At 42.0% G+C, this 25,445-nt stretch overlaps 1 protein-coding gene across 1 annotated transcript in view; it reads right to left on the bottom strand.

Moving 5' to 3' along the window:
• Positions 1–25,445, bottom strand: part of trpa1b (transient receptor potential cation channel, subfamily A, member 1b) — a 90,830-nt gene that overhangs the window by 3,569 nt on the left and 61,816 nt on the right. Inside the window, exons 13-24 of the mRNA XM_041881345.2 lie at positions 23,957–24,121; positions 23,514–23,628; positions 22,998–23,164; positions 20,081–20,171; positions 18,821–18,880; positions 18,512–18,610; positions 18,146–18,216; positions 17,473–17,632; positions 10,995–11,084; positions 9,049–9,218; positions 6,152–6,281; positions 5,782–5,964 (exon numbers count right to left, since the gene is read on the bottom strand). Of these exons, the coding sequence (XP_041737279.1) occupies positions 5,782–5,964; positions 6,152–6,281; positions 9,049–9,218; positions 10,995–11,084; positions 17,473–17,632; positions 18,146–18,216; positions 18,512–18,610; positions 18,821–18,880; positions 20,081–20,171; positions 22,998–23,164; positions 23,514–23,628; positions 23,957–24,121 (1,501 nt within the window). The remainder of the gene's footprint in view (positions 1–5,781; positions 5,965–6,151; positions 6,282–9,048; positions 9,219–10,994; positions 11,085–17,472; positions 17,633–18,145; positions 18,217–18,511; positions 18,611–18,820; positions 18,881–20,080; positions 20,172–22,997; positions 23,165–23,513; positions 23,629–23,956; positions 24,122–25,445) is intronic.

Genomic DNA, 25,445 nt, shown 5'->3' with positions numbered 1-25,445 from the left:
CTACAGCACACCCAAAGGGACACCAATAGGAACCATCAATATTTGGATTTGGCAACTATCCATTGACAATTAGCATTGACCTCCCGTAGTCTCTTTCCTGTGAAAAGTGGGGCTGCATTTTAATAGTCTGAAGCGGTTTCCTGTCCATGTCTCCTTCCATTCATCAATACAGATCTAAAGAAAGGAGACCAGAGAGGAAGCCACTTTAGATTGTTGAGATGGATCCCTTAGATCGATGGTGTCAAACTCATTAATCTGCCAAAATGAAGATAAAATGCAATGCAGACATATCACTATTCAGCCTGGTCTCATTGACTACACGTAACATAGTAAAGTAAATCCAGGGCACCAAATTAGAGTGAGTGGGAAAAGACGAGTGAATTCTACTAGATAAAACGCCAAAATGAGCCTAGCTAACGTTAGCATTAGCCACCTAGCCACCTAGCTAATGTTAGTGACAATAAATTGTAATTCGTAACATATCAGAAGTTTTGTAAATTCGTAACATATCATACTGTATGTATGATGGACATCCACAAATTAATACATACCATACAAAGCGTGCGTCCCGGATGTATGTTTACTATGTTAAATCTGAGTATGACAGTGACATTACCTCATTCGCTTCCCGCTTCCAGAGCATTGGCGTCCGAATACCGATACTTGCGAACTAAATAGTATGCTAAAAAATAACATTTTATAGTACCTGTATGTGAAATGTTCAAAATAGTACTCCAAATGCGTTATCTAATGCGCGATTGGGTTGACTCCCGCCATTCATTCATTTTGTTACAGCATGTCAATTTATCTGATTATCATCTGTTGTCAAACAGGTGAGTGGGAAAAGACTAGTGAATTCAACTAGATAAAACACCAAAATGAGTATGCATTTTAAGTATGTAGTACGCTAGTATGGTTATTCAGACAAGGCCAGTGTCTTAAACAACACAGGAGGAGAGCACATGACCGCAGCGAACTGAAAACCATAAGTAGCCTAGCTTTAGAACAGGACATGTATTATTGGGAAAATGCTCTAAATAGCAAGTTGTTCAGTTCTGTTTATTTTCATACCAATAGATAAAACGAAAATTGAACTAGCCTACTGGTCAAATGAATAAAAATAGCAATTAGGCTACAGCTATCAAAACCTATATTTTTATAGCAATAAAATTGCTTTTGGGTTTCAAATGGTCACCAAAAGACGAGGGCTCCCCCACCTCCCAATTCCCAATTAAATGAACCCCTGGCTATGAGATTACAACAAGGCTTATGCCTACAAGGACGAGTTCAAGCTGGCAGCTGCTCTCGCAACCAAATATTAACATTTAAAAGGAGATGTACAGTGCCTTCAGAAAGTACTCATACCCCTTGACTTATTCCACATTTTGTTTTTATTACAGCCTCAATTCAAAACTGATTAAATTGAGATTTGAGAATAGTTTTTCTTTCTCACCGATCTACACACAATTCCCCATAATGACAAAGTGAAAACATGTTGAGGGGTGTGACGTTTTCCACATTTTTTTGTGTTACGGAATGAATATAAAATTGATTAAATTGAGATTTGAGAACCCCTGAGTCAATACTTTGTAGAAGCATATTTGGCAGTAATAACAGCTGTCTTTCTGGGTAAGTCTCTAAGAGCTTTCCACACCTGGATTGTGCAACATTTGCCCATTTATTATTTTCAGAATTCTTCAAGCTCTGTCAAATTGATTGTTGATTGTTGCTAGGCAACCATTTCCAGGTCTTTCTATAGATTTTCACATAGATTTAAGTCAAAACTGTAACTCAGCCAATAAGGAACAGTCACTGTCTTCTTGGTAAGCAACTCCAGTGTAGATGTGGCCTTGTGTTTTAGGTTATTGTCCTGCTCCCAGTGTCTGGTGGAAAGCAGACTGAACCAGGTTTTCCTCTAGGATTTTGCCTGTGCTTAGCTTCATTCAGTTTATGATTCATGCTGAATAACTGCTCAGCCTTTATCGATTACAACCATACCCATAACATGATGCAGCCACCACTATGCTTGTAAATATGGAGAGCGGTACTCAGTGATATGTTTGGGGCAAATCCAACACAACACTTTGTATTCAGGACAAAAAGTTAATTGCTTTGCCACATCTTTTGCAGTATTACTTTGGTGCCTTGTTGGAAACAGGACGAATGTTTTGGAATATTTGTATTCTATACAGGCTTCCTTCTTTGTACTCTGTCAATTAGGTTTGTATTTTGGAGTAACTACAATGTTGTTCATCCATCCTCAGTTTTCTCCTATCAGAGCCATTCCACTTTGTAACTGTTTTGAAGTCACCATTGGCCTCATGGTCAAATCCCTGAGTGGTTTCCTTCCTCTCTGGCAACTGAGTTACGAAGGACGCCTGTATGTTTGTAGTGACTGGGTGTATTGATACACCATCCAAAGTGTAATGAATAACTTCACCATGCTCAAAGGGATATTCAATGTCTGCTTTTTTTTTACCCATCTACCAATAGTTGCTCTTCTTTGAGAGGCATTGTAAAAGCACCCTGGTCTTTGTGGTTGAATCTGTGCTTGAAATTCATTGCTCGACTGAGAGACCTTACAGATAATTGTATTTGTGGGGTACAGAGATGAGGTATTCATTCAAAAATCAGGTTATACACTATTATTACACACAGACAGAGTCCATGCAACCTATAATGTGACTTGTTAAGCACATTTTTACTCCTGAACTTATTTAGGATTGACATAACAAAGGGGTTGAATACTTATTGACTCAAGACATTTTAGCTTGTCATGGGGTGTGAATACTTTCTGAAGACAGTATCTACATATTGGATAGTTCCATCTCAGCTACTGGTGTTAATCTCATCCTTTAACGTTTATTTTTGGTTGAGTTGGAGATTTGAATCTAATATATAATTTGTTAATCTGTCAACAAGGTAATAGGCTCTTTTTTTGTATTTTCAAAAGTGATATTGAATTGTGTTTGGTTGTCAATGAAACCAAATATCGACATTAAAATATATTAATATTATGCTTCCATTTGTGCCACTGACTTCTAGCTTAAATTCCAGTTTGTCTACATATTAATCATTGATATTTTGGATTCACGTCTCTATCTCAACCAAAAATCTAAGTTAAAGAATGATTAAATCAAATCAAATGTACTTTATATTATTTCATTTAGTCCCATTGTTTAACTTTGATTTTTGTTTGAGATGGAGACGTGAATCCAACATATTATATTAATTTGTAGATAAACTGGAATTAAAGTCAGGCTACTGTAAGTCAAAGATGGAACTATCCAGGCAGAAGATTCACCTCTTTTACATGTTGATATTTGGTTGTGTTGACAACCGAACACAATTTAATATCACTAAATATCATTACATTTTAAATCAACCAGAGCTTGAAACCCTAGGCCTATTGTACATTTTTTTTTTTTTTTTTTTTTATTCTGGGTTGAATTGAACCAATAGCTGTTTATGGTTTTGCAAATGCTATATTGACATAAATAACATCATTGATTATATACAGTCGTGGTCAAAGGTTTTGAGAATGACACAAGTATTGGTCTTTACAAAGTTCGCTGCTTTAGTGTTATGAGATATTTTTGTCAGATGTTACTATGGTATACTGAAGTATAATTACAAGCATTCCATAAGTGTCAAAGGCTTTTATTGACAATTACATTAAGTTTATGCAAAGAGTCAATATTTGCAGTGTTGACACTTCTTTTTCAAGACCTCTGCAATCTGCCCTGGCATGCTGTCAATTAACTTCTGGCCCACATCCTGACTGATGGCAGCCCATTCTTGCATAATCAATGCTTGGAGTTTGTCAGAATTTGTGGCTTTTTGTTTGTCCACCCGCCTCTTGAGGATTGACCACAAGTTCTAAATGGGATTAAGGTCTGAGGAGTTTCTTGGCCATGGACCCAAAATGTATTTTGCCTTATGGCAAGGTGCTCCATCATGCTGGAAAAGGCATTGTTCGTCACCAAACTGTTCTTGGATGGTTGGGAGAAGTTGCTCTCGGAGGATGTGTTGGTACCATTCTTTATTCATGGCTGTGTTCTTAGGCAAAATTGTGAGTGAGCCCACTCCCTTGGCTGAGAAGTAACCCCACACATGAATGGTGTCAGGATGCTTTACTGTTGGCATGACACAGGACTGATGGTAGCGCTCACCTTGTCTTCTCCGGACAAGCTTTTTTCCGGATGCCCCAAACAATCGGAAAGGGGATTCATCAGAGAAAATGACTTTACCCCAGTCCTCAGCAGTCTAATCCCTGTACCTTTTGCAGAATATCAGTCTGTCCCTGATGTTTTTTCCTGGAGAGAAGTGGCTTCCTCGCTGCCCTTCTTGACACCAGGCCATCCTCCAAAAGTCTTCGCCTCACTGTGCGTGCAGATGCACTCACACCTGCCTGCTGCCATTCCTGAGCAAGCTCTGCACTGGTGGTGCCCCAATCCCGCAGCTGAATCAACTTTTGGAGACGGTCCTGGCGCTTGCTGGACTTTCTTGGGCGCCCTGACGCCTTCTTCACAACAATTGATCCTCTCTCCTTGAAGTTCTTGATGATCCGATAAATGGTTGATTTAGGTGCAATATCCTTGCCTGTGAATCCTTTTTGTGCTTAGCAATAATGACGGCACGTGTTTTCTTGCAGGTAACCATGGTTAACAGAGGAAGAACAATGATTTCAAGCACCACCCTCCTTTTAAAGCTTCCAGTCTGTTATTCTAACTCAATCAGCATGACAGAGTGATCTCCAGCCTTGTCCTCGTCAACACTCTCACCTGTGTTAACGAGAGAATCACCGACATGATGGCAGCTGGTCCTTTTGTGGCAGGGCTGAAATGCAGTGGAAATGTTTTTTGGGAGATTAAGTTCATTTTCATGGCAAAGATGGACTTTGCAATTCATTGCAATTCATCTGATCACTCTTCATGACATTCTGGAGTATATGCAAATTGACATCATCAAAACTGAGGCAGCAGACTTTGTGAAAATTAGTATTTGTGTCATTCTCAAAACTTTTGACCACGACTGTATAAGTGATAAAGTATGGTCACATTATAATTAGCTCTGTTAAACCTTTGGAATTTCTCTGAGAGCAACAGTAAATCTATTTAGTTTTTTTAATGGAGATCTCTCAACAATCATTCTCACGATAGCACATTGGTAATAGTCAGTGACAAATACCAATAAATACCAGAGATGGACTTGGACACCCTGGATGAGACAGGATAGCTGCAGATCAGGGAGGGGCAACTTTTGTAGGCCCGCCGATCAATTTCCAAAGTTAAAAAAAAAAAGTTACTTTTTTTTTTACTCAGTCAGGGTCTCAAATTACTGTTGAGAGTTAGAATAGTCGAATGCACAAGCTGAAATTTCGAAATGTGTTTGTGCATCAGCAGTTTTTCTGTTGTTATGTCCGTCACTGACAGTCACTCAATTAGCCCATGACAGCTAACATTTTTTAGATTGGTAAATCGGCCAGCTCTCTAAAATTGTAGTAATCATGGTGAAATTACCGACCGGGGGGGGCCCATTGATTTTGTGAGTCACTCTTAGATATCATACTAAAAACGGCAAACATTTCTCTCTTCCTTAATGGCAACAGAATTGCAGGAAATTAGCTGTAAAACTGCTAATTTTTCTCTCTTCCTTAATGGCAAAATGGGTAGAATTGCTTCTCTCCGCCCCATGGCAAAATGTGTAGATTTGAAGGAAATGTAAATTGGATGAGTTTTTTTTTTGTGCAGGCCAGGACATCATCATGGAGAGGCTTACCATCATGTTCATCAGCAGGATGGGCATGAAGATGATAAACATCACCAACAAATAGAAGGTGAGGAAGGGAAATGGAAATTTGTTGTCTAGGTATATGTCCAGAAAGTTGCTTTGGTAATTCAGTTCTCCGACCATCATCACAAAGATCTGGATCACCGACAGGTCCAGTCGCTCAAACTCTTTCTAGAGAGCGAGAGAGAGAGAGAGAGAGAGAGAGAGAGAGAGAGAGAGAGAAAGAGAGAGAGAGATTTTAGTTCCATCATATCTCATATCTTCATTGATTTGAGGAAATTACAGATGACCTATGTAGGCCTTATACAAAACAATGTGTTTTTAAAGTGGGACCAGTGTTTCTAATGTCTCTTCTCACCTGGTTGAGCATGAGAGCGTAAAAGCCCAAGGCGAAAGCCAGCATCAGAAAGCAGAACAGCAACAGGATTTTAAACAACGTCCTCGCAATCTCCTGAAACATCACCACATAGATCCCAAAGTGCTCAAACCTGGAAAGAAAAAAACACAAGACCCATGAGCACCAACATGTGAAGTACATAGGCGCATATCAAATTGGGTGTCAAATGAAAAGCGAAGAGTCTTTATTTTGGAGAAATGAAGGCATAGATAAAAAAAAATTTTTATACCATTTTCCATTTGAATAATTAGGAACAAGTAATGGCTTTGATATCTGGTCAAAACAAATGGAAAAGGGGTCTTGGAAACCATCTACCAGAAAAAGTCTTAAAAGGTATCAAATACATCAAAACACAACTATATTGAAGTAAAAAGCCCCTGCCAACTAATATATTATATATTTTATATATATAATACATCTTATATTTCGTTTTGGAGAAATTATTTGCCTTGTAATTCCACTACCAACAACCCACATATCTTTATGATATTTTTCAGATTTCTCTCCATCATGAGGAGGGATAATGAACGTTAACTGAAGTCACAAGTAAAGGTAGACCTAACATTTAGTTATAGTGTTCATGAATTATGAAGTGATTAAAAGTCGTAATTCTGTTACCAAAGTATGACAGAATTACAGAAAAATCTTTCACGGAATTACTGCAGGTGAATTGGCTACAATGGAAATCACAGTAGTCACAAACCACAGTGGGTCTCCTGCTACTGTCCTCCTGCTACTGTCCTCCTGCTACTGTCCTCCTGCTACTGTCCTCCTGCTACTGTCCTCCTGCTACTGTCCTCCTGCTACTGTCCTCCTGCTACTGTCCTCCTGCTACTGTCCTCCTGCTACTGTCCTCCTGCTACTGTCCTCCTGCTACTGTCCTCCTTCCACTGGTATACTGTTATGTTCAGCTCATAGGGTCTCCTGCTACTGTCCTCCCTTCCACTGGTATACTGTTATGTTCAGCTCATAGGGTCTCCTGTTACTGTCCTCCCTTCCACTGGTATACTGTTATGTTCAGCTCATAGGGTCTCCTGCTACTGTCCTCCTTCCACTGGTATACTGTTATGTTCAGCTCATAGGGTCTCCTGCTACTGTCCTCCTTCCACTGGTATACTGTTATGTTCAGCTCATAGGGTCTCCTGCTACTGTCCTCCCTTCCACTGGTATACTGTTATGTTCAGCTCATAGGGTCTCCTGTTACTGTCCTCCCTTCCACTGGTATACTGTTATGTTCAGCTCATAGGGTCTCCTGTTACTGTCCTCCTTCCACTGGTATACTGTTATGTTCAGCTCATAGGGTCTCCTGCTACTGTCCTCCTTCCACTGGTATACTGTTATGTTCAGCTCATAGGGTCTCCTGCTACTGTCCTCCCTTCCACTGGTATACTGTTATGTTCAGCTCATAGGGTCTCCTGCTACTGTCCTCCCTTCCACTGGTATACTGTTATGTTCAGCTCATAGGGTCTCCTGCTACTGTCCTCCCTTCCACTGGTATACTGTTATGTTCAGCTCATAGGGTCTCCTGTTACTGTCCTCCTTCCACTGGTATACTGTTATGTTCAGCTCATAGGGTCTCCTGATACTGTCCTCCTTCCACTGGTATACTGTTATGTTCAGCTCATAGGGTCTCCTGCTACTGTCCTCCTTCCACTGGTATACTGTTATGTTCAGCTCATAACTGTTTTCTTTGTCTTTCTGTTGTCTGGTGGACAAAGCAAGAGTGTTAAAACAGTCTGGAAAACCCCTCCTTCTGTCTCTCTGCCTCTCTCTTCTCTCTCTCCAGTTAAACGTCACCTCTCCCGGCTCTTACTGACGCCTACCCATGAGCCCCCTCTTTTTCCATTTACTGTAACCCGCAATTGACCCAATTAGCACCGACTGAGACCGGACATCCATGGACGTTGAAAATAAGTTTACATTTGGTCTGTCCACCCTGGCTTTGAATGACGTCTACAGACGTCATTTTTTGGTCCGGACCCGGCCTAGACTTCAACGTCTACAGACATTGATTTTTTTGGTCCGACCAAGACCGGCCTTGATTTGGCCCAAACATAGACGTCCGTGATTGGTGACCGGACCAAATCTGAAGCGATCATAAACGTCTTGGTTTCACAGGTTTGACAGCACAGTACAGTAATGAAAAGCAGAGTATAGTACAGTAGAGTATAGTACAGTAGAGTATAGTACAGTAGAGTACATTAGAGTAGAGTACCGTATAATGTACTGTAATGTACTGAACTCTACTCTACTTTTCTACTGTATTGTACTTTATTGAACTCAGTACTGTGATGTACTGTGATGTCCAAACTTGTGAAACATAGATGTCTATGATTGGTTCATATTTGGTCCGGTCCAACCAAATTTGGTCTTGTTTGGGGGCGGAACTCATTACAATAATAACCAGTGTGTAGAATATATACCTTTGTGTTCCTATTCTCACCATGAAGAGCACGACATTCTTATCCATCATTATGTATTGCTGTATAGCACAGATCAGGGACCCATGATGAAATTCCGTTGCCGTAATTCCGTTATCGTGTGTAAATCCACTTCACTTACTGTAGTTCAATAACCAAAATAGATTTTTACAAAGCCAAGGTGTCATGTCATAGCTGTAAGTAGTCCTTGTGCATAGAGTTGTATGTTTTGTTAAACTTTGAAATCAATGGTTTTTTGTTGAGTCTCAGCGTATTTCCGTTACCAATCAATCAGTCAGTCAGTCAATCAATCAAACAACTCCATTGATTTGTGCACTAACAATCATCATAAAATGAACAATCTGTAAATGACAGTAAAACAACATTGTAATCTCGCTAGACAGAGACAAATCGGCTACATTGTTTGTTGGTAAATACCTTTGGAGATAGAGGAGGAAGTTAACCCATGACATGATAATGGCCAGCGCCCCAGCCTGCCAGTACCAGGACCCCTCAGCGTTGAGGAACAGGGCGATTACGAAGACAAGAGAGAAGATGATTGAGTACCAGTCCTGAATGTTGGAGATGTCCTTCAAGTAACTCAAACGCTATTGAGGGAAAACAAGAGAATGTTATTTACACTAGGCCAAAACCCAATGGACTTCAATGCACGAGTTACAACACTTTTTTTTTCTTTTGAGTGTTTTTCAAGTTAGGATAAGGCCTTCAAATTCTAAATTACCGTAGCTTACTGAACACACCTTTTACTGATTTTGTATTACAAAACTCTGTTGAATGTCCTGACTGTAAGTCACTCTGGATAAGAGCGTCTGCTGTATGACTTAAATGTAAATGTAGCCCGAAAAGATCCAGAACGACATTCCAACCTTTCAAACAGATTTCCGTATAATCACCCTATTACAGAACGCTTTCATGATTCGTCATGATGAGTGATGGTCTGCATGTTGTCACGCCCTGACTCGTGGGACTCTAGTATGTTGTGTCAGGGTGTGGATATTCTATGTTAGTATTTCTATGTTCACTTTCTAGGTTTTGTGTTTCTATGTTTGGCCGGGTGTGGTTCCCAATCAGAGGCGGCTGTCGCTCGTTGTCTCTGATTGGGGATCATACTTAAGTAGCCTGTTTGCATCATTAGTTGTGGGATCTTGTTCCGTGTTAGAGGCTTGTTTTGTGTTTAGCCTGAGGACTTCACGTTACGTTGTTTTGTTGGTGTGTTTATTTTGTTAAATAAACATGTATGCATTTCACGCCTTGGTCTGACCCGTCCTTCAACGTCCGTGACAGCATGTCCTCCACCCGCTCATACTGTGTGAAGGTTTCACCACGCAACATATACAGTTGAAGTTTACGTACACCTCCAACTGACTCAAATGATGTCAATTAGCCTATCAGAAGCTTCCACAGCCATGACATCATTTTCTGGAATTTTCCAAGCTGTTGAAAGTCACAGTCAACTTAGCGTATGTAAACTTCTGACCCACTGGAATTGTGATACAGTGAATTATAAGTGAAATAATCTGTCCGTAAAAACAACTGTTGGAAAAATTACTTGTGTCATGCACAAAGTAGATGTCCTAACCGACTTGCCAAAACTATAGTTTGTTAACAAGACATTTGTGGAGTGGTTGAAAAAAACGAGTTTTAATGACTCCAACCTAAGTGTATGTAAACTTCCGACTTCAACTGTATTTATGGATCTGGGCACTGTGATAAATGCACATTACTGTACCGGCGTAGGACAATGTTTTTTCCCCCTAATGTGCCTGACTATGAAAAGCCAACTGACATTGACTCCTGAGTTGTTGAACTGTTGCACCCTCTATACCCATCATGGTTATTATCTGACCCTGCTGGTCATCTATGAATGTTTTGAATGATCAAAAACAATCTGGCCATAATGGCCATGTACTCTTAAATCTCCACTCGGCACAGCCAGAAGATGACTGGTCACCCCTCAGAGCCTGGTTCCTCTCTACGTTTCTCTCTAGGTTTCTTCATCTTGTCAGATGTTTGAATACCTTGGGAGTATTCTAAAGCCAGGTTGTCTCCATGTCCCATATAACATTCCATTTACATTTACATCATTTAGCAGACACTCTTATCCAGAGCGACTTGCAAATTGGTGCATTCAATTTATGGGAGTATTCTAAAGCCAGGCTGTATTCCATGTGTCCATAATTTTTTTTTAAATAAAACTCAGCACTCTTTATTTCTCAGGAGGAATGGAACAAATTGGCACAAGCTAAGTCCAGTACTGCTCGGATTTAGAACACTCTCAAGGGTAAGAATAAAGTTAGATTTTAGATTGAAATGTCTTCCTAAGGTTAAGACTTCAGGAAAGTAAACTGATCCTAGATCAGTACCTGATGGTACATCTGCATCACTTCCTTCCCCATGGAGTAGATGTTCATCACTAGCACCATCACCATGCAACTGGACAGGAAGGAATCTTGCTGTGGGGCAAAGGTAAATAAAAAAATTAAAAAAGTTAGATTCAGATTGTGAATGTTGCTTCCATCAAAACGTAGTGTATGTTCAACCAGAGGATTGTGAATGTGTGCTTGGGGTTATTGTCTGGCTGGAAAATCAACTGGAAGATCAACTTGCGGCCAAGTTTCAGTCTCCTGGCAGAGGCAACCAGATTTTTGGCTAAAATGTCCTGGTACCTGGTAAAGTTCATGATGCTGTTGACCTTAACAAAGCTCCAGGACCAGTGGAAACAAAATAACCCCATGGGGCTATTTTGCTTCCACTGCCAGTTTCTGCAGAGCGTGAGGTGTGAGTGTCGTGATGAATCAATTCCAGTTCATAATGAAATCGAGTCGTTATGAGTCGTTTCCAGTTCATAATGAGAGGTGTGATCAATTGTTTCCAGTTCATAATGAAAGAGATTCATGATGAATCGTTTCCAGTTCATAATGAAATCGAGTCGTTATGAGTCGTTTCCAGTTCATAATGAGAGGTGTGATCAATTGTTTCCAGTTCATAATGAAAAAGATTCATGATGAATCGTTTCCAGTTCATAGTGAAAGAGAGTCATGCTGAATCATTTCCAGTTCATAATGAAAGAGAGCCGTGATGAATCGCTTGCAGTTCATAATGAGAGTGACTAAATGAAGTAATAGGACATCAGAATGGCGCCGGAGGAGATGGCTGCCGTTTTACGGCCGCTTAACCAATTGTGCTATTGGGTGTTTCTAAGCATTATTTGTAACTTATTTTGTACATAATGTCTCTGCCACCATCTCTTATGACCGAAAAGAGCTTCTGGATATCAGGACAGCGATTATTCACCTCGTACTGGACAAAGATTTTCTATTTAACGAGTCGGACGCAAAGGATTTACTTCAGACACTCGACAAGGCCCAAATCCCCGTCATTCACATGAAGAAGACACAGTGATATCGGGGACGTAGGTCGGGGTGCCTTGTAAGGATCCGACAGCGAGTGGGTAATCTGCCTCTACCATCAGTCCTATTAGTCAACGTACAATCATTGGATAACAAAATGGATGAGCTCCGATCAAGAATATACTACCAACGGGACATTAATAACTGTAATATCTTATGTTTCACCGAGTCGTGGCTGAACGACGACATGGACAACATACAGGTGGCTGGGTTTACGCTGCTTCGGCAAGATAGAACAGCTGCCTCCGGTAAGACAGGGGGTGGCGGTCTGTGTCTATTTGTAAATAACAGCTGGTCCGCCATTGGACTCTGGAGCAATCAATCACGCTTCACCATCTGGCAGTCCAACGGTCTATTCTGGGTTTGTCGGATGGCAGGAGAACGCTATCTGCCCGAATGCATAGTGCCAACTGTAAAGGCTGTTTTTCATGGTTCGGGCTAGGCCCCTTAGTTCCAGTGAAGGGAAAACTTAACGCTACAGCATACAATGTACTTCCAACTTTGTGGCAACAGTTTGGGGAAGGCCCTTTCCTGTTTCAGCATGACAATGCCCCCATGCACAAAGCGAGGTCCATACAGAAATGGTTTGTCGAGATCCGTGTGGAAGAACTTGACTGGCCTGCACAGAGCCCTGACTTCAACCCCATCGAACACCTTTGGGATGAACTGGAACGCCGACTGCGAGCCAGGCCTAATCTCCCAACATCAGTGCCTGACCTAGCTAATGCTCTTGTGGCTGAATGGAAGCAAGTCCCCGCAGCAATGTTCCAACATCTAGTGGAAAGCCTTCCCAGAAGAGTGGAGGCTGTTATAGCAGCAAATGGGGGACCAACTCCATATTAACACCCATGATTTTGGAATGAGATGTTCGATGAGCAGGTGTCCACATACTTTTGTAAATGTAGATTAGGACCGTTTGAGCGGTTACACTTTTATATGATGTGTTAAATTGCTTACAACATAAAAATCATTGTCACTGCCTTATTTATAGACCTTTCGAAGGCCTTTGACATTGTTGACAATCACATTCTCATTCAAAGGTTGACTGAAATAGGCCTGGATCAGCCTTCTTGCAAGAGGTTTGAGAATTATCTGTCAGACAAGGACACAAGCTGTGATTTCTGATGGTGTCAAGTCAAGTTATCTCGATATTACTAAAGGTGTGCCACAGATATTGACTTTGGGACCTGTCCTCTTTACTATTTATATAATTTAATATTGGTCTATATGCAAAAACTTGTGCCGTTCATCTGTATGCTATTGCCCCCTACGGCTAAACAGGCCTTGCAGAAAGTCCTTCTTGATTGAATATTGGTGGTTAATGCAGGAAAAACTAAATGTATGCTGTTTTCTAATTCTCTTAGAAATATTTCAGATGGCTTACACATTTATGCCTTGGATGGTTCTTTTCATTGAGCAGGTTCCCGCCTATAAATATCTCTGCTTTTGGATTGGACAAGGAATTAATGTTAAAAAAAATCATACTGATGAGTTGTTAAAAAGCTAAGATTTAAAGTGGGCTTCTTTTTTTTTTTTCAGAAATAGATCTTGCGTCTTCCTAAACAGCAGGAAGCAGATTGTACAGTCAACTTCCCTGCCAGTTCTTGACTACGGTGACTCCATTAACCAAAATTCAGAAGCCGCTACTCTTAAGCCTTTGGACCCAGTCTACCATAGCGCCCTTCGCTTTATCACAGGAGACAGTTATAATACTTACCACTGCGTCCTGTATCAAAATGTTGGCTGGTCCTCATTAAAGTCCCCCTAGATCACTTCACTATTCCCTTTTTTTGTTAACAAAGCTCTACTACACAAGCGTCCAACTTACCTCACTATGTTGTTGAAGTATAAAAACATGAGATACCAAACCCCGTTCACGGGGTTGGTTAACTCCTGAGGTTCCTCGGGACTCCACCAAAATTACAATTAATCTGCTTTTAGTTTTTACCGCTGGAACAACTTGCAGAACTAATTACAATTAGATGTTCTCGGGCAGTTTAGGGTGTTAATTGAGGACTGTAACGTTTTTTTTTCTTATATTTTTTTATTTTATTTTACATTGTATTGATCGCCGTTTTGTTTCATATTGTATTGTGTTGTTGTGTTATGAGACCCTGGTGTCAATTTGTTTCCCTGAATAAATAAAGAATAATAATAAATGCTTACCATTCAGCACATGTTCTTACACATCATGAAATATTGAGGCACAAATGACAGACAGTAACCCTAGAATTTAGCTAAATAGAATTCAATTGAATGAAAATATATAGGCCCTACGTAGCCTGTAATGTATTCATCTTTTGCAGTCATCTCGGTTTTCATTTGAAGCACAGTTTGATTCTTCGCTTGTTTGCAACAATTGCAAAGACATTGGTAACTTTTGTATTTGTAGTCAACTTTCTTCTGAAGTTATCAGCGGTCACAGAGAGACGGATAAACCTCTTTATTCTGTGTTTAGCGGAGATCTTCTGTGTATAAAGTGGCCTGCACACAATACTCCATAATGTCAAAGTGGAATTATTTTTTTCAAAATTTTTACTAATTAATACAAAATCAAAAGCTGAAATGTCTTGAGTCAATACGTATTCAACCCCTTTGTTTTGGCAAGCCTAAATAAGTTCAGGAGTAAAAATGTACTTAACAAGTTGCATGGACTCATTATGTGTGCAATAACAGTGTTTAACATGATAATAATAATATGCCATTTAGCAGACTTTTTATGACTACCTCATCTCTGTACCCCACGCATACAATTATCTGTAACATCCCTCAGTCGAGCAGTGAATTTCAAACACATTTACGTCATTTATCAGTCACTCTTATCCCGAGCACCTTACAGTAGTGAGTGTATACCTTTTTATATTTGTTCGTACTGGTTCCCAGTGGGAATCGAACCCACAACCCTGGCGTTGCAAGTGCCATGCTCTACTAACTGAGCCACACAAGCCATTATGGCTCAGAATCAACTGCAAAGACCAGGGAGGTTTTCCAATACCTCACAAAGAAGGGCACCTATTGGTAGCAGCCATTGACTATCCCTTTGAGCATGGTGAAGTAATTAATTAGACTTTGGATGTTGTATCAATACACCCAGTCACTACAAAGATACAGGCGTCCTTCCTAACTCAGTTGCCGGAGAGAAAGGAAACCGCTCAGGGATTTCACCATGAGGCCAGTTACAGAGTTTAAAGGCTGGGATAGGAGAAAACTGAGGATGGATCAACACCATTGTAGTTACTCCACAATACTAACCTAATTGGCAGAGGGAAAAGAAGGAAGCTTGTACAGAATAAAAATATAGCAAAAAATGCATCATGTTTGCAACAAGGCACCAAAGCAATACTGCAAAAAATGTGGCAAAGCAATTCACTTTTTTGTCCTGAATACAAAGTGTTATGTTTGGGGCAAATCCAACACAACACATCACTGATTACCACCCTTCATACTTGAAAGCATAGCGGTGGCTGCATCATGTTATGGGTATGGTTATAATCGTTAAGGACTGGGCAGTTTGTCAGGTTAAAAAGTAAACAGAATGAAGCTAAGCACAGGCAAAATCCTAGAGGACAACTTAGTTCAGTCTGCTTTCCACTAGACACTAGGAGATGAATTCACCTTTCAGCAGGACAATAACCTATAACACAAGTCCAAATCTACTCTGGAGTTGCTTACCAAGAAGACAGTGAATGTTCCTGAGTGGCCCAGTTACAGTTTTGACTTAAATCTGCTTGAAAATCTATGGCAAGACCTGAAAATGGTTGTCGAGCAACGATCAACAACCAATTTGACCGAGCTTGAAGAATTCTGAGAAGAATAACGGGCAAATGTTGCACAATCCAGGTGTGGAAAGCTCTTAGAGACTTACCCAGAAAGAAGGTGCTTTTAGAGAGTAATACATTTACATTTTACATTTACGTCATTTAGCAGACGCTCTTATCCAGAGCGACTTACAGTTAGTGAGTGCATACATTATTTTTTATACTGGCCCCCCGTGGGAATCAAACCCACAACCCTGGTGTTGCAAACGCCATACTCTACCAACTGAGCTACATCAGGGGTGTGAATACTTATGTAAATGAGATGTTTCTGTATTTCATTTTAAATAAATGTGCACAAAAAAAATGTCAACATGTTTGCACTTTGTCATTATGGAGTATTGTGTTTAGATGGGTGCGATTTTTATTTATTTTCGCATTTTGAACGCAGGCTGTAACACAACAAAATGTGAAATTAGTCGACGGGTCTGATGGGTATGACGGGTATGACGGGTCTGACGGGTCTGACGGGTCTGACGGGTATGACGGGTATGACGGGTCTGAATACTTTCTGAAGGCGCTGCAGGTGGTTGTCGGGAGGCAGTCGGTAAATAAGAATTATTTTCAACTTTAGTAACAACGGTTTTGGGAAACAACTCGGCTACTAAAAATATATCATAAAATATGGTTCTAACGATGATCTTAACGCTACGAAGGCTCTGGGAAACGAGGCCCAACAGGGGGGGTCTTCCTTCACCTTCTGGACCAGGGAGTAAGTTATTTTAGTTATCAGAGTTACACATTATCTCTGCCATGACGTCACCTACTGTGTCCCCCAAATGGCACCCTATTCCCTATATAGTGCACTACTTTTGATCAGAGAATGGCACCCTATTCCCTATATAGTGCACTACTTTTGACCAGAGAATGGCACCCTATTCCCTATATAGTGCACTACTTTTGACCAGAAAATGGCACCATATTCCCTATATAGTGCACTACTTTTGACCAGAGAATGGGACCCTATTCCCTATATAGTGCACTACTTTTGACCAGAGCCCGATGGGCCCTACATGGGAATATAGTGCCCCTGTAGTGTGACCTGTCAGACCTCTGGGTGTCATCCTTCTTATATATCTACAGACAGTTGCACTGTGTGTGTGTATGAATCGACTCGATAACCTGGTCCCTGGACTTTAGACACCTGTCTTTCTACAGCGGCGTTTTTTCCCAAACTCGGCTCTCGGGACCTTAAGGTGTAAACACGTTGGTTTTAGCCCTATAGCACTACACAGCGTGTTCAAATGTTCAAAGCTTAATGATGAGTTGATTATTTGAATCCTCAGGACAGAGATGGTATCTATGGTAGTGTGTTGTTTAAATAAATGAAAATCCCCTCCATTAATCTGTTTGCCCACTAGACCTTGTACATAGTAACGATCATACGTTATTTTTATTCCCTCTTGTGTTATTCACTAGCCAATCCATGTAGCTCTCCTCCCATGCACTCACTTTTATTTTTGTTGGTCAACACAAAGCATCTGCTCTTTTCACTACACACACACACACACACACACACACACACACACACACACACACACACACACACACTATTACAGCTGAGTCCACAGCACCTGGCGGTTGACAGCCATGCAGCGGGTATCAGCGTGCAGTACCTCTCTGAAGGAAATGGGCACCATGGTGACAGCTGTGGTGTTGTCAGGGCCGGTGTAGTCCAGGCTGGGTCTCAGGCTCACTATGAGGTGGGTGAGAGGAAGCAGGCCAAGCAGGTACAATAACAGGTTCAGAAGGTGAGCAGCGCTCCCGTAGGCCACCCTGCAGTTGGGAACAGAAGAATCGTAACCGCTTCAATTAACAGAAGAAGAAAAAAATACCTGCCCACAGCAAGTGGAAAACCAACGTTCATCACTCTGAAGTAGGGTGTTTCTGGTAATTTTCTCAAAATTCCTAGGTTTTCCAGAAATCTTGGTTGTAGAATTCCTGAAACTTTCCCCAAATTCTCAGGTTTTCCAGAAATCTTGGTTGTAAAATTCCTGAAACGTTCCCCAAATTCCCAGATTTTCCATAAATCTTGGTTGTAGAATTCCTGAAACTTTCCCCAAATTCCCAGATTTTCCAGAAATCTATGGTTGTAAAATTCCTGAAACTTTCCCCAACTTATTCCCTTCTTATTCCGCCGGGAATCTTTCAACCAGGATTTCTGGAAAACCTGGGAATTTGGGGAAGGTTTCAGGAATTTTGCAACCCTACTCTGAATACTAACCACTTCATAGAATAATTGTAATACATGTAGGGAATAGGGGACCATTTAGGATGCAACATACTAACCACTTCATCTCCAGGTATTTCTTGCAGACGGGGTGTGTGAGGAGCGACATGCTGTTGTAGTTTACCATCGCCTCAGAGAGAGAACAACAACAGGTTGGTGATTATGTGGATCTTTGAGTCGGATAATAATCTCTGTCTGAATAGCAAGGGAAAAACCCCCAGCAAACTGGTTGGTCTTTGATGCTTCCAACAGTTTATGGATCTTTTGTACCCCAACGTTTCGTTCTCAATAGACCTTCACCAGACTGTTTATAGATCTGTCTGTCGCAGGGATCCCCGTTCTGTTACATGCATGCTTGCTCTTAACAATAGATCTACAATGGAAATCTAAGGAGATAGTTTTGTACTTGTATTGTAGCCACTTACATTCAGAGCGGCGAGTGGCTGGATCTTCACACTTTTGTCAATATTTGAGTGCTTCTTCAGTGCTATCGGTGCCTGAAGCCACTGGAAATTGTACTCAATCTACACAACAGAAAGAAACTGTATGAAAATGATAGCAAATACATCAATCCCTTTTTCTGTAATTATACAGTATTGAGTGTGTATCGTAGTGTAAGGCTGAGGATGAGAATGGAAACCTGGCAGGGACGCTGCGACTTCCCGTTTCACAATAAAAGTCCCACACATTATGTTATCACAATAAAAAAAAGTCTCACAGTAGAATTTACACACATGATAGTCAGGACTGTTGCTGTCATCGTCCGACTCTCTGATGCAGCGGTCCAGTAGGTGCTGAGCAGGTTACAGGGAGATAACAGGGGACATTATCATCAGGGAGATAACAGGGGACATTATCATCAGGGAGATAACAGGGGACATTATCATCAGGGAGATAACAGGGGACATTATCACCAGGGAGATAACAGGGGACATTATCATCAGGGAGATAACAAGGGACATTATCATCAGGGAGATAACAGGGGACATTATCATCAGGGAGATAACAGGGGACATTATCATCAGGGAGATAACAGGGGACATTATCATCAGGGAGATAACAGGGGACATTATCATCAGGGAGATAACAGGGGACATTATCATCAGGGAGATAACAGGGGACATTGTCATCAGGGAGATAACAGGGGACATTATCATCTGGTTAATCATCTGGTTAGCGATGCAAAATTCTAGTAACTTTCCATAAATTCCCAATTTTTCCAGAAATCCTGGTTGGAGGATTCCGGATTTCCTGCTTATTCCCTCCTGATTTCGGGAAACTTCCAACTGGGATTTCTAGAAAACCAGGGAGTTTTGGGAAAGTTTATGGGAATTGTATTTAAAAATAAATAAATAAAATATTATCCCAATTTCGAACTTGTCTCATCGCTGCAACTCCCCAACAGGCTCGGGAGAGGCGAAGGTCGAGTAATGCGTCCTCCGAAACATGACCCGCCTAACCACGCTTAACCCGGAAGCCAGCTGCACCAACGTGTCAGAGGACACACTGTTCAACTGACGACCGAAGTCAGCCTGCAGGCGCCCGGCCCGCCACAAGAGCGTGTTGAGCCAAGTAAAGCCTCCCCCTGGCCAAAACCCTCCCCTAACCACGCTGGGCCAATTGTGCACCACCCCATGGGTCACCCGGTCAGTAATGACACAGCCTGGGATTGAACCCCAGGCTGTAGTGACGCCGCAACTCTGCGATGCAGTGCCTTAGACCGCTCCACGACTCGGGAGGCCCAAGTTACCAAAATGTTGCAACGCCACACACTGGTTAAATACTTTTCCTACACATTAATTTATAAAGGCAATGCCCAAGCACAAGCCTATCATCGCAAAACCTTATTTTATCAAGTCAGTTGACTGAGAACAACCCCAATGATGACTACATACAGTGGGCATATATAAGTATACACAGATTCATTGCTACATGTTGCTATCATTTCACAATAACATACTGTATTGGAATTGTTCAGGTGTGTGAGGGCAAACCTTGAAAGACTCTGGCAGCAAGTCGACCAGGTCCAACACTGGACAACGTTGGCCAGCATCACATCTGAACGTCCTCAGGGTGTCACTACATCTGCAACGAAACAAACAGATATGCATGGACACACCACTGTGTTTATCTGGAAGGATCCAAAAAACATTCAGAAGTCTTTGAAAGCAGCCAGACTACAGGGCCCAGAGTTTTTCCTACTCGTGGCACAAAAGGGTCATCAGGACAGGAAAAACTCTGGGTTAGCGACACACTGGACTAGGGTTGTGAAATACCAGTAGCTTTCTCAAAATCTGTTCCAGAAATCTCGGTTGGAGGACTATAGATTACCTACCTACTCCCTCTTAATTCCGGGAAACTTCTAACCTGTCACTGTTGATGATGACCTGACCTAACCCTCTGGAATCTTCCAACCAGGAACCAAAACCTAAGGGATATGGGCAATCTGTTTGGAGCCGGAGAAGATGGCTGCCGTTTTACAGCCCTCTAACCAATTGTACTATTATGTGTGTGTTTTTCTGCGTTATTTTTTAATTGATTTTGTACATAATGTTTCTGCCATCGTCTCTTATAACCAAAAAGAGCTTCTGGATATCAGGACAGCGATTACTCACCTCATATTTTTCCTTCATGAGGCGGCCGCGAAGGATATCCTACAGACACCTGACAAGGCCCAAATCCCCGTAATTCGCAGGAGAAATATACGGAGATATCGTGGACGTAGGTCGGGGTGCCTTGTAAGGATCCGATGGCGAGCGAGTAAACTGCCGCTCCCATCAATCCTATTAGCCAATTTTCAATCATTGGAAAATAAATTGGATGACCTAAGATTACGGTTATCCTACCAACGGAACATTAAAAACTGTAATATCTTATGTTTCACCGAGTCATGGCTGAACGACGACATGGACAACATACAGCTAGCGGGCTACACGCTACATCGGCAGGACAGAACGGCTGACTCCGGTAAGACAAGGGGTGGCGGTCTGTGTATATTTGTAAACAACAGCTGGTGCACAAAATCAAATACTAAGGAAGTCTCAAGGTTTTGCTCGCCTGAGGTAGAGTACCTTATGATAAGCTGTAGACCACACTATTTACCAAGAGAGTTTTCATCTATATTTCTATGTCTATTTACCACCACAAACCAATGCTGGCATTAAGATTGCACTCAATGAGCTGTATAAGGCCATAACTAAACAGGAAAACGCTCATCCAGAGGCAGTGCTCTTAGTGGCCGGGGACTTTGATGAAGGGAAACTTAAATCCATTCTACCTAATTTCTACCAGCATGTTAAATGTGCAACCAGAGGGGAAAAAAAACTCTAGACCACCTTTACTCCACACACAGAGACGCATACAAAGCTCTCCCTCGCCCTCCATTTGGCAAATCTGACCATAACTCTATCCTCCTGATTCCTTCTTATGAGCTAAAGCAGGAAGCACCAGTGACTTGGTTAATAAAAAAGTGGTCAGATGACGCAGATGCTAAGCTACAGGACTGTTTTGCTAGCACAGACTGGAACATGTTCCGGGATTCTTCAGATAGCATTGAGGAGTACACCACATCAGTCACTGGCTTCATCATTAAGTGCATCGATGACGTCGTACCCACAGTGACCGTACGGACATACCCCAACCAGAAGGCAACATCCGCACTGAGCTAAAGGGTAGAGCTGCCGCTTTCAAGGAGCGGGACTCTAACCCGGACGCTTATAAGAAATCCCGCTATGCCCTCAGATGAACCATCAAACAGGCAAAGAGTCAATACAGGACTAAGATTGAATCATACTACACCGGCTCTGATGCTCGTCGGATGTGGCAGGGCTTGAAAACTATTACAAACTACAAAGGGAAGCACAGCCACGAGCTGCCCATTGACACAATAGGGAGGAGGTCAGAGACCTGGCCGTGTGGTGCCAGGATAACAACCTTTCTCTCAACGTGACCAAGACAAAGGAGATGATTGTGGACTACAGGAAAAAAAAGAGGACTGAGCACGCCCCCATTCTCATAGACGGGGCTGTAGTGGAACAGATTGAGAGCTTCAAGTTCCTTGGTGTCCACATCACCAACTAACTATCATGGTCCAAACACACCAAGACAGTCGTGAAGAGGGCACGACAAAGCATATTCCCCCTCAGGAGACTGAAATGATTTGGCATGGGTCCTTAGATCCTCAAAAAGTTCTATAGCTGCACCATCGAGAGCATCCTGACTGGTTGCATCACCGCCTGGTATAGCAACTGCTCGGCCTCCGACCGCAAGGCACTACAGAGGGTAGTGCGTACGGCCCAGTACATCACTGGGGCAAAGCTTCCTGCCATCCAGGACCTCTATACCAGGCGGTGTCAGAGGACGGCCCTCAAAATTGTCAAAGACTTCAGCCACCCTAGTCATAGACTGTTCTCTCTGCTACCGCATGGCAAGTGGTACCGGAGCGCCAAGTCTAGGTCCAAAAGGCTTCTCAACAGCTTCTACCCCCAAGCCATAAGACTCATGAACAGCTAATCATGGCTACCCAGACTATTTGCACCCCCACCCCATTATTTTTTTACGCTGCTGCTACTCTGTTAATTATTTATGCATTGTCACTTTAACCCACATGTACATATTACCTCAACTACCTCAACTAGCCGGTGCCCCCGCACATTTACTCTGCACCGGTACCCCCCTGCATATAGCCTCCCTACTGTTATTTTATTTTACTTCTGCTCTTTTTTTCTCAACACTTTTTTGCTGTTGTTGTTTCATTTTACTTTTTTATTAAGAACTAAATGCATTGTTGGTTAAGTGCTGTAAGTAAGCATTTCACGGTAATGTCTACACCTGTTGTATTCGGCGCATGTGGCAAATACAATTTGATTTGATTTGAATTTCGCAACCCTCAACCCACATGACTGATCAAACCTGTCACTGTCGATGATGGCGTTGACCACATCCTTCCTCCCATGTTGCAGTGCTTCGTGGAAGAAGGAGGCGTGGTTCTTGTTGAGGCTGATCTCCGCCCCTCTCCGCAGCAGCAGTCTTACTGCAGCTACATGGCCCTCCCTGGCTGCCACGTGCAGGGCAGAGCTCTGATCACAACAACAACACACATCGTCACCTAATCAACACATCACGTGCAGCACAGAGCTCTGATCACAACAACAACAACACATTGTCACCTAATCAACACATCTCCAGGAATGTTTAATGATTCATTCATTCATTGAGAAGCCTCTGAAGAATAAAAGCATTTAAAAAATAATTAATCTTGCTTCCAAAGGGGGTGCTTATTGCTGTTAGAATGTCTAGGTCGGCTACATATCATAGCATGGCAGCTAAAAAACGGAATTGTCCTGAACTTAGCGAAAGACAGAATGAAACATAAAGGTTGTCTGTCTGAAACGTAAAGGTTGTCTGAAACGTAAAGGTTGTCCGAACCCCATCCTCATCCAGCATGTCCAGTAGTTTGATGTTGGCGGCCAGGACGATCTTCACGGTCCGAGTGTACCCCTCCGCCGCCGCATGGTGTAGACAGGTCCATCCTTTGTAATCACTAAGGAAGAGAGAGTAGAGACACAGACAGCACCCGTGACAATAACACACCATCACATCCTCCATGTAGGGTTTCAAAATTCAGCTAACTTTCCCAGAAATCCCAGTTGAAGAATCCCAGATGACCTATTGATACCCTCCTGATTCTAGGAATCCGTGATTTCAGGATAACCAGGGACATTTACAGAAATGTTGGTGACCCTACTCCTACGCTAATATTTACAGATTGACTTTAAATACTGTTGCAAACCTTTAAAAGACAAGAATCAGTGCCACTGTCTTTCTCACTGTGAACAGTATGCCCAGTCATGTACAGATGTTGTTAGTACCAGTGAAAGAGAGCTCCTTTACGAAGCAGCAGTTCCACCACCTTGGTGTGTCCCCCTCCAGAGGCCAGGTGTAGCGGGGTCAACCCTCTCTCGTCCCCCTCGTTCAGCAGGCGGGAGTCCGTGATGGTCTCCAGCAGACGCTGGCATGTGTTAATACGACCATACCTGATGAGAGGAGAGGAGGGTTAGGGGTATACTTAGGGGCATACGTGGTGTTAATACGACCATACCTGATGAGAAGAGATTGAGACGCAGCCCATGCAACAAAAAAAAAACATATCTCCAGCTTAAACAGACAGATTTTTATGGGAATGTTTACAATATGCTAATTAGATTTGGGCAGGGGCACGGACATCGACTCTAGGGGGTTCCCTCATTTCACACCATCATCAGCTCATGGTAATCCGCTAACATTGGCTAATGTTCCCTCATTTCACACCATCATCAGCTCATGGTAATCCGCTAACATTGGCTAATGTTCCCTCATTTCACACCATCAGGAGCTCATGGTAATCCGCTAACATTGGCTAATGTTCCCTCATTTCACACCATCAGGAGCTCATGGTAATCAGCTAACATTGGCTAATGTTCCCTCATTTCACACCATCAGGAGCTCATGGTAATCCGCTAACATTGGCTAATGTTCCCTCATTTCACACCATCAGGAGCTCATGGTAATCCGCTAACATTGGCTAATGTTCCCTCATTTCACACCATCATCATCAGCTCATGGTAATCAGCTAACATTGGCTAATGTTCCCTCATTTCACACCATCAGGAGCTCATGATAATCAGCTAACATTGGCTAATGTTCCCTCATTTCACACCACCATCATCAGCTCATGGTAATCAGCTAACATTGGCTAATGTTCCCTCATTTCACACCATCATCAGCTCATGCTAATCAGCTAACATTGGCTAATGTTCCCTCATTTCACACCATCATCAGCTCATGCTAATCAGCTAACATTGGCTAATGTTCCCTCATTTCACACCATCATCAGCTCATGGTAATCCGCTAACATTGGCTAATGTTCCCTCATTTCACACCATCATCATCAGCTCATGGTAATCAGCTAACATTGGCTAATGTTCCCTCATTTCACACCATCATCAGCTCATGGTAATCCGCTAACATTGGCTAATGTTCCCTCATTTCACACCATCAGGAGCTCATGATAATCAGCTAACATTGGCTAATGTTCCCTCATTTCACACCATCAGGAGCTCATGTTAATCAGCTAACATTGGCTAATGTTCCCTCATTTCACACCATCATCAGCTTATGGTAATCCGCTAACATTGGCTAATGTTCCCTCATTTCACACCATCATCAGCTCATGATAATTAGCTAACATTGGCTAATGTTCCCTCATTTCACACCATCAGGAGCTCATGTTAATCAGCTAACATTGGCTAATGTTCCCTCATTTCACACCATCAGGAGCATTCCATTACATGTTCATTCATCAGTAACTGGATCACCATT

This window comes from Coregonus clupeaformis, chromosome 7 (assembly GCF_020615455.1).
Source record: "Coregonus clupeaformis isolate EN_2021a chromosome 7, ASM2061545v1, whole genome shotgun sequence".
NCBI classification, from domain to species: Eukaryota; Metazoa; Chordata; class Actinopteri; order Salmoniformes; family Salmonidae; genus Coregonus; species Coregonus clupeaformis.
This window is presented reverse-complemented; position numbering and strand designations above follow the sequence as displayed.